At 39.9% G+C, this 13,827-nt stretch overlaps 1 protein-coding gene across 2 annotated transcripts in view; it reads right to left on the bottom strand.

Moving 5' to 3' along the window:
* Positions 1-2,290: 2,290 nt before the first annotated feature.
* The window catches only part of ALDH9A1 (aldehyde dehydrogenase 9 family member A1), a 146,502-nt gene continuing 134,965 nt past the window's right edge, over positions 2,291-13,827 (bottom strand). For both annotated transcript variants that reach the window (XM_081947137.1, XM_081947138.1), the window contains exons 9-12: positions 9,020-9,107; positions 6,453-6,594; positions 3,738-3,850; positions 2,291-3,094 (exon numbers count right to left, since the gene is read on the bottom strand). In XM_081947137.1, the coding sequence (XP_081803263.1) occupies positions 3,000-3,094; positions 3,738-3,850; positions 6,453-6,594; positions 9,020-9,107 (438 nt within the window). In that variant the 3' untranslated portion in view covers positions 2,291-2,999. The remainder of the gene's footprint in view (positions 3,095-3,737; positions 3,851-6,452; positions 6,595-9,019; positions 9,108-13,827) is intronic.

Here is a 13,827-nt window from a genome sequence, read left to right on the forward strand (position 1 = left end):
CAGAGTCTAAAAGGGCCAGCATCTTCCCCTGGGCTCCAGTTGATGGCACTTTTAATTCTACTGGGATGGTCATGGGGCCCGATTGGGGACTTACCAAGTGGTCATCATCTGAATCAATTTCACTTTCTCCAGCGGAAGAGGAGGGTTCCTTCTTCTCCTGGCCTGGAGGAAGGACATCAGCACCTTCCAGGCCTTCAAGGGCAGTTTCACAGAGTCTCCCTAGCTGCCAGACAGGTTCCTCCCTACCAGCCGGGGTCAGTTTTTGGGCCATGTCTAGCATAGCAGTTGGGTTCCCAATGCTCCTCCTTTCCTGCTTTTGGTGCCTTCTCGGACCTCCCCCTGTATGCACAAACAGCTCACGAAACTCCTGTGTGTACTCAGCCTCAAGCCTCCCCTCCTGTGTTAAGGTTTCATCCTGCTTTTCACCTTTAGATTTAGGAGGGGGTCATCAAAATGTTTCCTCAGGGCAGTCATAAACCTCTTGTAATCCCTCAGCAGGGGGGAATCATCATTATGCAAGGCTACCAACCAGGCAGCCGATAGTAAGTAAGCAAAGCAGAGGCTGACATCATGCTTTGAAGATCCTTTACTACAGTTCTACTAATATTAAAATAGTAGTTAATTATTCAGAAATTAGCAGGTTTTGAGAGAGGAGAAGCCAATGTTGCGAAGAGACGACGTGCGATCTCAATGCTCTGAGATCGCCGTCGATACTTTTGCCGCTGGGTGGTCCAAAGAGACCTAAACCGTCCCGCAGAGACGGTGAACAGGAAGAATATGTCTTGCTGATCTCAGGGACATCCCAAAGTCCCTGATCGATCCAAGAGAAGTTCTTCAAGCCGGCGACAAAAAATCCAGCCATTAGGCTCATGAAGTCGGGGCGGCTCCAAAATGGAAGAATACGGAAAGAGAAAGTGTTTCCAGCTGGTGAGGAATTTTTACCGTTTTAAAAGAGACTGCCTATAAAAAACTAAAAACTCAATTTAAATTGGAGAAAAGAAGAAATAACCGGCGGAATTAAATTTGGAATGGTTTTGGACAGTGGGTTATCTTACTTTTTAAATGCTATCTTCATGGATGGAATTTATGCAAGCCTTTAAAAAAAAATTTCTTGGACTAAAATTCTCCTCTTTCATTACTGTGGGTGTTCTTCTAACTCATTCAAGAATCGGACTTTTTTTAACTTGAAATACAAAAAAGATACAAAAAGAAACGAAGAAGATTGCAACAATAACACTGCTACTCGGAGGCTGGTGGTTTGTGTATTGGAAACGAAACACTTTACTTTTCTCACTGATTATCCTGGCTTGGCACTCCAAGGTCTCACTGCTTGTTTATAGAGAGTGATAAGAAAAGAGAAAGATGAAAATAAAACGTTATTGTGAATCTATGAAATTTTAAGTCTGCAAAAGATATTCTCAGAAATACAGAAATTATCAAAGTAGTGTTATGATAAGTAATAATTGGATATGAATATTGAATGGTACCCAGGAAAGGAAGATTAGAAATCCTTTTGGATTATATACAGTATAAAGATTAATAAAAAAGAACTAAGTTAGATACAGTTAAGTCTTAATTATTAGGTGGAAAATGTTATGATGCAGGATATAGTTAAATAAAGGAGGGATAATGATAATAACGTATATACAGGTATGGGTAAAACATAAGGAAATTGTATGTAAATTGTAAACAGTGATTTGGAAAGGAGGATTAGAAAACTTTGTTATTAAATATTATGGATGTTTAGCTAGAATAGGATATAAGGATCCAGTGTTATTGGAGGATTTTAGAAATAGTAAATGAAATGCCAGTATGTGGTTATGTATTAAATCTTGGTATATTTTATGATGGACGTTTAAACAATTATAGTCAAATGAAAATGGAGGTATGATGATGGTAACATGTATAAATATGTGAGTTAAAATACTTGACTTAATATGAATTATGTTTGTTGACTGTGGAAGAGATGCACGAAAGCCTTTTTGTAACCAACTGATTCACTTTCTACAGTATGTAAAGAAGGATGTGTTGTTTGTTTTGAAAATTTAAAATATATATATATATAAAAAAAGAAATTAGCAGGTTTTGCTTCTAATGGCAATCCGTAAATCAATTCATATATTAAACCTTTTAAGGGAATTATGAAACTGTCTCTCACTTAGGAAAAAAATTCTGACTTCTGACCATCTCCTTCAAGTTTTTTATCTTTATAAATCTGGAAAAAAATGTAATTTGCATTCTCCTGGAATCAATAGTCCTATTTTTGCATAACCAGTGAGAAAAGAATATATAACATGAAATCTTGTTTTTATTGAGACAGTACAGATTTTGTCCCAGTAAAGAGAATTCTAGCTTTGAGGGATTGATTTTCCAGCCATTTCTGAAAGGCAGAATAACTGTTTGTAATTCTATTTTAACAAAATGCTCCTGTGTTAAAGGGGCTTAATTAATTTCCTATCAAATCCTTCTATCCCCTAAGGCATAACCCATCCCACACCTTGAGAACAGCTAGAATACTTGTGTATTTCATGTAATTTTATGCATTCAGTGCTCAGTAACGGAACCTTTATTTGCTCAAACTGCATTATATAAAACTGCCTACCTAGAGAAGACAGTAGGAATACAACCAACCTCCTTTGTGCAGATGTTTAGTTACTGTTTCTGGGTAGTGACAACTGAGATCAATAGATTGGGAAATATAAGTTATCACAAGGACACTTATCATATGATGCTGAGACTCTGTTCTACTATGCTTAGGTCAGAAAACTTGGCAAGAGGTGTCAAGCAATTATTTGGGAATGGTTGCAAAAAAATCAACAGTGATTGTTATTTTTTCTCCATTATGTACTTTCAAGAGAAGAAAGGAAAAAGAAACAATGGAAATCAAAGTAGTTGTAGGGAAAAAATGATGTAATCAAATGCTGCAAAGATCATTTCCAGCTTCTGTTGTACATAGCATCTCAATAGTACGCTAACCAGAAGCAACTAGACTAGAGGCATTAGAACACTGATTCTACATTTCCCATTTCCACAAAGACTGTCTTCAGCTGGGAATAGTATTCAATTGCTGCTTTGCCATTCTCTCGTCCAAACCCTGAAAAGACAGATACATTTATAAAACTGTAACCATCTGCTCTAAAAATTTGCAAACAATGCATCAAAGAATGAGGAATCTGTTGAAATAAACTTAATAGTCTCATTCTAGAAGTGAGCAAAACTGATTCATTAGATTCCTAATTATAAATGACAAATACATCATATATAAATCAAGTGTTTTACTTCACCCACTCAGCAGCTATGAGTCTATAGTTTACAAATCACACATTAATTTAATACCAGTTTTTCTTATCTGTTTTAATTAAAATGTCATGTATACATTTTTCCACTTAAGAGAAGTTTCTTTACAGCCTGTATGTAGAAGTTATCCTTACTAAATGGATTTGCATCCTCCTTCCTAAAATAGGTTTACATAAGTAGGTAGGTCCTGTATCTTATTTTAAGTAAATTCAACTTCTTTTTGAAATAAAAACAGTTTTCAGAAAGAAAATGAAATTATCATGAGAAAGCAAGAAGTCAATGGCAAATCTAGCTATCACTGCTACTGTAAACTGGGTAATAAACTTCTACTGCTTTAATTGTGTACAATGAAATTAGGGTAATTCTTCAAGTTTTGCCAAGTATCATATAAGCAGCTGTCAACAGCCAAAATTTTACAGCAAAGTTGCTGAGTGGAATACCTGACATCTTGTATCCTCCAAAGGGAAGCTCCACAGGACTGACATTATAGTTGTTGATGAAGCACATACCAGCCTGGAGACCAGCTGCTACTCTGTGGGCACGCTGGATATCTCTGTAAAGCAGAATAATTTAAATTCATTCTTATTTCCCTAGTACTTACAATACAATACAATACAACACAATAGTAGAGTTGGAAGGGACCTTGGAGGTCTTCTAGTCCAACCCCCTGCCTAGGCAGGAAACCCTATACCATTTCAGACAGATGGCTATCCAACATCTTCTTAAAGACTTCCAGTGTTGGGGCATTCACAACTTCTGGAGGCAAGCTGTTCCACTGATTAATTGTTCTAACTGTCAGGAAATTTCTTCTCAGTTCTAAATTGCTTCTCTCCTTGATTAGTTTCAATCCATTGCTTCTTGTTCTACCCTCAGGTGCCTTGGAGAATCGTTTGATTCCCTCTTCTTTGTGGCAATCCCTGAAATATTGGAACACTGCTATCATGTCTCCCCTAGTCCTTCTTTCTATTAAATTAGGCATACCCAGTTCCTGCAACCGTTCTTCCTATGTTTTAGTCTCCAGTCCCCTAATCTTTGTTGATCTTCTCTGCACTCTCTCTAGAGTCTCCACATCTTTTCTACATCGTGGTGACCGAAACTGAATGCAGTATTCCAAGTGTGGTCTTACCAAGGCATTATAAAGTGGTATTAACACTTCACTTGATCTTGATTCTATCCCTCTGTTGATGCAGCCTAGAACACTGTTGGCTTTTTTGTCAGCTGCTGCACACTGCTGGCTCATATTTAAATGGTTGTCCACTAGGACTCCAAGATTCCTCCATATAGATGCAGTTCCATTGAGGACTACACGTTGAGTGCGGTTGGTCAGCCAGTTACGAATCCATCTGGTGGTGATGCTGTCTAACCCACATTCTTCTACTTTATCTAGTAATAGGTTATGGTCTACCTTATCAAATGCCTTACTGAAGTCCAAGTAAACTATATTGACGGCATTCCTCTGTTACTTTGTCAAAGTAAACTATATCGACGGCATTCCTCTGTCACTTTGTCAAAAAATGCAATTAGATTAGTCTGGCATGATCAGTTTTTGACAAACCCATGTTGGCTTTTGGCTATTACTTTGTTTGCTTCTAGGTGTTCGCTAATTCGTTGCTTGATTATCTTTTCCAGAATCTTTCCTGGTATTGAGGTCAGGCTGATAGGTCTGTAGTTTCCTGGATCTGTTTTTTTCCCTTTTTTGAAGATGGGAACCACATCAGCTCTCTTCCAGTCCTCTGGCAGTTCCCCAGTGCTCCAGGATCTCTGAAAGATATAGTTCAATGGTTCTGAGATCTCGTCTACCAGTTCCTTCAGAACCCTGGGGTGCAATCCATCTGGTCCTGGTGATTTGAACTCGTCTAGGGTAGACAGGTGCTCACTTACCATTTTCTTACCTATTTCAACTTGTGTTCCTAATCTGATTTTTGTGGTGCTGTTTTTGATAGGTTGGACTGTTTTATTCCTTTGTGTAAAGACAATTGCAAAACATGAGTTAAATAGTTCTGCTTTCTCCCTGTTGCTTGTCACCTTCTTGCCACTTTCTCCCAACAATGGACCAATTGTTTCCTTAACTTTTTTCTTGTTTTTAACATGTTGGAAGAAGCTTTTTTTTTGTTAATTTTTACTTTTGTGGCAAGCCTTTCTTCATTGTGAGCCTTAGCTTTCCTCACTTCATCTTTACAGGCTCGGGCTATTTGCTTCCACTTTTTATACTTACCTTTTTTGTCTTTCAGTTTGTCAGATAGTTCTTTATGCAGCCATGCTGGTTTCTTTTGGGAGCTGTTATTTTTCTTCTTCATTGGTATTGTGCTAGACTGAGCTTTTGTAATCTCATTTTTCAAAATTTCCCAAGCTTCTTGAGTTGTTTTCCCCTTGAGGATTCTCATCCATGGAATTTTCCACAAGCTCTCTCTAAGTTTATTGAAATTAGCTTTCTTAAAGTCCAAGACTCTAGTTTGACTTTGTTCTACTACTTGTGTTTGCATAATGTTGAATTCCAATATTGCATGGTCACTTACCCCCAGGGTTCCTATGGCTTCAACACTTTCTATCATTTCCTCTCTGTTAATGAGAATTAAGTCCAATATGGCTGATCCCCTTGTTCCCTTCTCTACTTTTTGGAAAACAAAGTTGTCTGCTAGGTTTGTTAGGAACCTGTTGGATCTTCCACTTGGTGTAGAGTTTGTTTCCCAGTTGATGTCAGGGTAGTTAAAATCTCCCATTACTACTGTGGTGTGCTTCCTACATACCTTAGTTAGCTGACTAGCAAAAAGTTCATCTACTTCCTCTGCTTGGTTGGGTGACATGTAGTATAGACCTATGGCAATGTCATTTCCCCCACAACCTTTAATATTGACCCAACCTTTAATATTGACCCATTTCCCCCACAACCTTTAATATTGACCCGCTTTGTCCATCATTTATTAACTCTGGGATATGGCTAAGGATGTCTGCTATTTTAGTGAGGCATCAGAAAGTAAGGATAACACTCAGTTTATATCAAATGAAAGAACTATGCAGCAAAGAGCTTTTTGCCATTATCCAAGCTGATTGTCTGCTTCCAGCCTCACAGCTGTCATAATTGCCTTATGCATAGGCAGCTCAACTTGCCATAGCCATCTCCCACTTCTGAAATATATTCCCTTTCTTGATGGTACCTGGTGAAGACACCTCCTGCCAGGCCAAAATGGGTATTGTTGGCTCTCTCTAAGACCTCTTCTTCTGTGTCAAAGGGTAGAATAGACATGACTGGTCCAAAAATCTCCTCTTTTACACATGTCATGGTGTCCTTACAGTTTCCTGAAAGCAACACAGATGTGATCATACAATATTAAGAAATCAGTCAATCTGAATTTACATGAAATGAGAAGGACTACTTCAGTTACTAAGAACTAAGTACAATTTTAGATTACTTTTTAAAGTTCCATTTGTAAGATCTGAGATAAACTTTTAAATTAAATAAATGGCCAGAGCACATCTGTAAATAGTTAATTCCAAGTCCCACTTTAGAGAGTTTCAGTTTTAAGCATCTGATCATGAAGTCTGTTTTTAATGTCTAAAACATATTGGGTAGTATGTTCCTCAATGAAATTGGAAAACTGGATCTCTCTTTAACAAGCTTCACCCTTTTCTTCTTATCCTGCCCTCGGGTGCTTTGGAGAATAATTTCACCTCCTTCCTGTGACTGCTCCTCAAGTACCAGAAGACAATTATCATGTCACTCCTAATCTTTCTCTTCGTTGGGTTAGACCTACCTAGTTCCCTTAACCATTCCTAATGCAGTTGAGCTTCCAGACTCCTTTATATCTTAGTTGCTCTTCTCTGCAATCTTTCTAGGGACTCAGCATCTTGTTTTGTAATGTGGTGAACAGAATTGGATGCAGCATTTCAAGTGTGGACTCACTAATGCAGTATAGAACAGTACTATCACTTATCATGATCTTGATGTTATCCCTCTGTTGATACAGCCCAGGACCTCATAGGCTTTTTTTGGCAGTTGCGGCATACTCATACGGAACTGAACTGCATCCTGTTGGCTAAGGCCCTATGCTCAGTTCTATTAACTGAATCATGAGTAACTTTTGAAATGTTAGCAATTCCCCCCAGCTTGTTGCCTGCAAATTGGATGAGTGCCCCTTCAACTAGGTCATTTATGAAGATATTGAACAGCACTGGGCCCAAGACAGAACCTTGAGATATGCCACTGCATATTTCACTCCATGTAGATGTAGTTTCAGCAAGTGTCCAGCTTTGGCTGCTTAGAAGTATTAGTGTGCTGTTTGAAGATTTTTAAGGCAAGGTGGATTACAATTAACAAGAAACATCCATGAAACTGAATATCTAACTTTGTGGACTAAAGACATTTGTGGAAATTTGGTGGGACAATCTGGATTATTAATATCTTTTGACAACATTATACGAGGTGAAAGAAGAAAAATGAAATAAGACTTAAAAACTTGGGAGGGTGCAAATTGGAAAATTTTAAGGACTATAAATTTCAGGGATTTTGAGCAACAGCTCCAGGACTGTGTAAATTTATTAATACTGGTGTTTTTTTGTTTTTCTGGACAACTGGGATATTGAAATTTTGGTGAAATATTGAGCAGTGATTAGTGTAGTATATCAGCACAAAATGTCTCAGCAGGGGAAAACAAATGTAATCTATAAATAAATATTATTGATGTTTCAATGTATTAAGGAAGAGATAACAAAGAATCATAGGGAGATGATGGAATTGATGCAAGATACTGTGAGATTAGGAAAACCCTAGCAAATAACAATAACAAATAAACAAAAAACTCAGAAAATACAGGAGAAACCAGAAAGAGCTGAGGAGAGAATAGAGAATTCCAAAAATGATACAAGCAGACAAAGAGATGGAAGAGTCAGTAATAATCTCTAACACGAAACAAATAAAATATTTTTTAAAATTCAAAAGAGAAAAGAGAATAAAGAAAAAGATCTAAAACTGCGGATGGGTGCTCTAGAGTTCAACAGCAAGACAGATGCTGTGGCAGAGGAAATATTTAAATAAACATGATAAAAGGTGTTATAAGATACCAGAGGAGAAGCAGGACAGATTCACCAAAAAGTTAATAAGAGTTGAAATTCTACAAAGGGCAAGAGATGATGGATAGATATAGAATATTTTTAACATGGTGGTTATTTCATTAAATGTTAGAAAAAAGAAGTAGAAAAAAGAAATTGGGAAAACAGTATTATGTATACTGAAATATAATAGAACATATTATAATTACTTTATATACACAAATGTTAGAAGTTGAAAAAATATGATTATGTATATTTAAATGGTAATATTATCAGAATTGTATGTAAACTATGTTAACCCAGATAATACACTGTTCACCAATCACTTATGGATGTTAAAGAAAAAAATCATTAAAAATTATATATAAATAAAGGAAATGCTAAGAGTTACCCTGTGGTAAGATGGGTGGCCAATAAATTTAATAAGCAAGGTAAGTAAGAAAGTAAAATAGGCTGTGGAATTTGTCAAATGCTTTACTGAAATCCAAGTAAACTATACCAACAGCATTTCCCTGATCTACTAATTTAGTTACTTTCTCATTTTAAATTAATCACTTTTTAGCACTATGTTATTATCTTGTTTTCACCCTACCCCTTTAGTCTAGTCTAGTAAGATCAAAGTTTTGACTATGGTTAAAAAGTAGTGCCAATGGCATTAATAATATAGTATCCATACCTAAGACACAAGGAGACATATAAAAGCCATTTTTCAAACTGGGATCATCTGGCACAAAGGCATTCCCTCCACACAGGACTTCTGCACCCTAAAAAGTATAACAGAAGATAATGGCAGAAAACCACAATGCATTTTACGTATAATTAGCAAAACTTTGCCACCCTATGCAGGAAGGTACCAAAACTTGAGTGTATATAATAAGACACTAGATCGGACAGAAGGTTCTTTCTCTTGGTGCAATATCACTCTTGGCAATAGAAATGAATCTTCTCCTATCACATAATGTCCTATAAATGTTTGAAACCCAAATAGATTGGTTTGACATTTCACCAATGGAAGAAGCATGTGACTGACATGTTTCATTTTCTCATTTTTACTACAATAGAATAAAGCTACTTCAAAATATGTAATGATCAGGATACTCAGCAGATTGCCTTCTATATTAATCTAAAGTCAGTGCTTTTCAACCTTAACAACTTTAAAATAACCTGGATTTCAACTCCCAGAATCCCCTAGCCAGCAAGCTATTTTGTACAGTGCCTAGAGCTCGCTAGTTGGGAAGTTCTGGGAGTTTACCCATCTTAAACTTGCTACAGTTGAGAAGCACTGACTTAAGTCACTGTCAGCTCTTCCCAATAAATTTATTTTAAAAAGCAGCATATATGCTAGAGAGGTAAAAATAGACAAGGAACAAAGTATATTTTCAGTTTTGTGATTAAATGAGCTCTGTCTTTATGGGATTCTTTTGCACATTACTCTTAGGGACTATGTGAGTCCCCAAAATGGCCTGGAAAACGGCCTGAAAAATGCCCCCAAAACAGGCATGTGTGAATTGGCCAGCTGGTCTTTGGGTTTCCGGTGCTCGGGCGTGCATTCCAGTTTGGGCACTCAGTGTCGAAAAGGTTTCACCATCACTGCATTATACATTGATTTCATAAAGTGTCTGCAAGGGGTGGTTATAGGGAAGCAATGGCTGATAGTTAAGTTGCATTGCTTATGTCAGGGTTCCAAGTAACACCCCTAACGAAAGAAGACTCTGAGGCTTGAGTTTCCTCAAAGTTCTATTTTATTAGAGATGTCATATTGGCACATCTGGGAAAGTCCGAACCTGAACGTTTCCAGATTTTCCCCACCCAAAAGAAAGTTCAAGTCCCATCACATGATCCAATCAGGCACCATCCAAAACAGGAGATACCTCCCAATCACCTCATTGCAGATGCAGGGCCAGATGACTTTGACTTTCTGAGAAAGAATGTTATTATGGCTATATATCACCCACTCTCTATATAATCCCCAGTAGAAAATGTGGCAGGCCTGAAGTCCCAAAGATAAAAGATGGCTTCCAGGTCTGACAAGCTGCCTTCCCCTCCCAGCAGAAAAATGTATCCTGTAATGAGAGTAATGCAGGAGGTTAAGATTATCTAATTAACCCTGGGGGTGGGGGGAGACCCTTTGGTTTGTCAGGAAATTTATCATGGAACTGCTTAACTAACCTGTCTCCTTTCACATCCCAACTCTTAACCCAGGTAGTTTCAGACAAAGGGTACCCTTTCCAATGAACTAAATATTGCAAACGGCCCCTATACAGCCTATAATCTAATTTTTTCTTCACTTTGTAATGGGTCTGTCCTTGCACCACTATAGGAGGAGGAGGAGGTGGCTGGGTCTGAGGTCTTAACTTAGACCCAAGGGCTGGTTTTAGCAGGCTGCAATGAAAAATGGGATGTATTTTCCCTAAGATGCGGGGAAAGCTAAGCTGAACTGTCACTGGGTTAATTATTTTCACTATTGGGAATGGCCCCCAAAACGTAGGTCCTAGTTTTTTGCTAGGCAGCCTCAACCATATGTATTTGGTTGACAGGAAAACTTTATCTCCCACACGGAAGGGGGTTGAAGCAAGTGGTGTTTGTCTGCCTGCTTCTTATATTCTTCTGCAGCTTCTGCTAGCACTTTCTTGGTATTCTCCCACCCCTTTTTCAGAGAATCAAACCCACTCTGTTAAAGACATTTAAGAGTTCTCTGGGTAGTTTGGGCATGGGGACAAATTCCATGCCACTGGTAACTTGGAAAGGAGTCAATCCGGTGCTGCTATGCACTGCATTGTTGTAAGCCACTTCTGCAAACAGCAACAGGTCAGACCAATTTTCTTGTTGGTAATCCACATAGCAATGGCTATATTATTCCACTACTGCATTTGCTCATTCCGCAGCTCCCTTTCAACTCAGATGAAAAGCCGAGCTAAGTCCTTGTGTGGACCTAATGGATCTCAGGAACTTCTTCCAGAATTTTGCTGTAAACTGGACTCCATGGTCAGAGATGATTCCCCGGGGTACTCCATGCAGGCGGTAGATGTGGTTGACGAAGAGCTCAGCTAACTTCTTCGCTGAAGGCAGTCCGTAGCAAGCAGTGAAATGGGCTTGTTTGTAAAATAAATCAATTACTGTCCAGATTATAGTTCCCCCCACTTTCTGGGATCTCAACTATAAAGTCCATTGCGATTTCTTCCCAAGGTTTACTGGGGCTTGCCACTTGCTGAAGAAGCCCAGGGGTTTTTCCTGGTCTAGTTTTCATGGCAGCACACATGGCACAACTCTTTATGTAGTCCTCCACATCTGCTTTCATATTTGGCAACCAGAATTGTCACCTAGTGAGGTGCAGTGTTTTCAGGAATCGGAAGTGTCTGGCTAGCTTTGAGTCATGGCTGCATTGTAATGCTTCCAGTCTCAAGCTTGCAGGGATGTACAGTTTGGATCCTTTCCATGTGAGTCCATCCCTCATAGTCAGGCCTTGTTGTCATTGAGCCAGGGGTCAGTGGGTAGTGCAGCTTTCAATGTGGCTGTAAGCTTGTCCCAGCTGGGGTCTGGAGGCCACCTGGCTTGGCCCCTGGTTTGCACTGCTGGTTGTGCGGGAGGATGATGGCATGGACTACTTCCTCCTGCCAGCTGTCACATTGCGGCTTTCTTGACAAGGTGTCAGCTAACAGGTTTTTTCCTGGCAGGATGTACTTCAGTTCAAATTTGAATTGTCTGAAGTACTGTGCCCAGCGGACCTGCTTGGGAGACAATTTTCGGAGTTTTTTCAGAACTTCAAGGTTTTTATGATCAGTCCAGACCTTGAAAGGCATTCCTCCCCCACCTTCTAGGAAATGTTTCCATGAGAGCAAGGCCCAGCAGACTGAGTAGGCTTCTTTCTCCCAAATTGCCCATCACCTCTCAGAGTCCGTGAGTTTTTTGGATACAAGGCAGAAGTTGTCCTTTTGGATCCTTTTGCAAAAGCACTGCTGCCACAGCTACATTACTTCCATCTCTCCTGTATTATAAATTGTTGCTTTGGATCCAGGTGTTGCAAAATTGGCTCTTGGACAAAGAGCGTTTTTAACTTCTCAAAGGCTTTTTGACAGTCCTTTGTCTAAGCGAGTGGTTGGCTTGGCTTTTGCTTTGCCAGCAGGAACCCCATTTTCAACAGTTCTGTTAGGGGCAGAGTGACCCGCAAAAACTGGGATAAATTGCCTGTAGAAGTTGGCAAACCCCAGGAAGCTCTGAAGTTGTCTGTGGGTGCGCGGGAGTTGCCAGTTGAGCACAGCTCTTACTTTCCCCTGGTCCATGTCCACCCCTCCACTGGATATCCGATAGCCTAGATCAGTGGTTCCCAAACTTTTTCAGTCCACCACCCCTTGGTGCTACAAACTGATTCTCAGTGCCCCCCACCCAGTGGTGGAATTAAAAATTTTTTACGACCGGTTCTGTGGGCGTGGCTTGGTGGGCGTGGCTGGGGGGAGTCATGTGACTGGGCGGTTTGCATGAAGGAATAAAAATAGTAACAGTAAAATTCAAAACTGTAACAATTAATTGCATTTATTCAAAATCCAATTTAAAAACCTTTGTAGTTAGTTAATTCAACAAAATTGTTGAACATGATCCACTGATACCAGGTTTTCAAAGTCTGATAGTCATTTATCAAGAACCTTAGTAACTAGTAACATAGCAGTGACATGCAGTCAGGTGAGGCAGGCGAGGCACAGCCTCACCACTCTCATCATGAAAAAAAAGTAAAAGGAAAAAGCTGAGCTAGTTACTTCCTCATCGTGGATGACTCTGCTTAACTGTTAAAAAAAGCTGGAAAAGGTACGTGTGGGTTGGAGGGAGGGGGAGGAATTCAAACTTCATCCTCCTGGTGCTCTGCAGGGCTTTGGGCAAAGGCTGGAGGGAAGGACCCTGGCTCGCTTGTGCTCTCCCTCCCCAAGAGTAGTTTGATTGCAGGCAGAGCCACGTTGTGGGGCCAGTGTGTGTGCTACAGCATGGCTCTTTGCCTGGCTTCCTGCCTCCTCCTGTGGTCTCCTCACTGGTGCTCTCCCTCCCCAAGTGTAGTGACTTCCTCCCCAGGCCCCCATTCATTTCTCTCTCTCACACACACAGCTGGATAAAACTATATAAAAATCTAGCCCAGCTTCACTGATTACAAGTTTGAAAAGGCAACGTGGCTCCGCCTGCAATCAAACTACACTTGGGGAGGGAGAGCACAAGTGAGCACTGAGGAGACCACAGGAGGAGGCAGGAAGCCAGGCAAAGAGCCATACTGTAGTACACACACTTCCCCCCAGCCTCTTTCTTTTGGAAGGCTTAGATCGGCTCCCCTCCTCTTCTCTGCCTCTCCTCTCACCCCAGCCTGCCAGCAGGAGGTGAATGGGTGGGCTTTATTGTGTTCCAGGCATTTCCCACCCAGACAGCAGGCTGCATTTGCAATGGTGGAGGTGTTTGGGAAAGGCAGCAGGGGAATGGGGGGGATGGCAGAGGAGCTGCTTTCAAGCC

Source organism: Natrix helvetica, assembly GCF_964273705.1.
Source record: "Natrix helvetica genome assembly, chromosome: 3".
In the NCBI taxonomy this organism is placed as follows: domain Eukaryota; kingdom Metazoa; phylum Chordata; class Lepidosauria; order Squamata; family Natricidae; genus Natrix; species Natrix helvetica.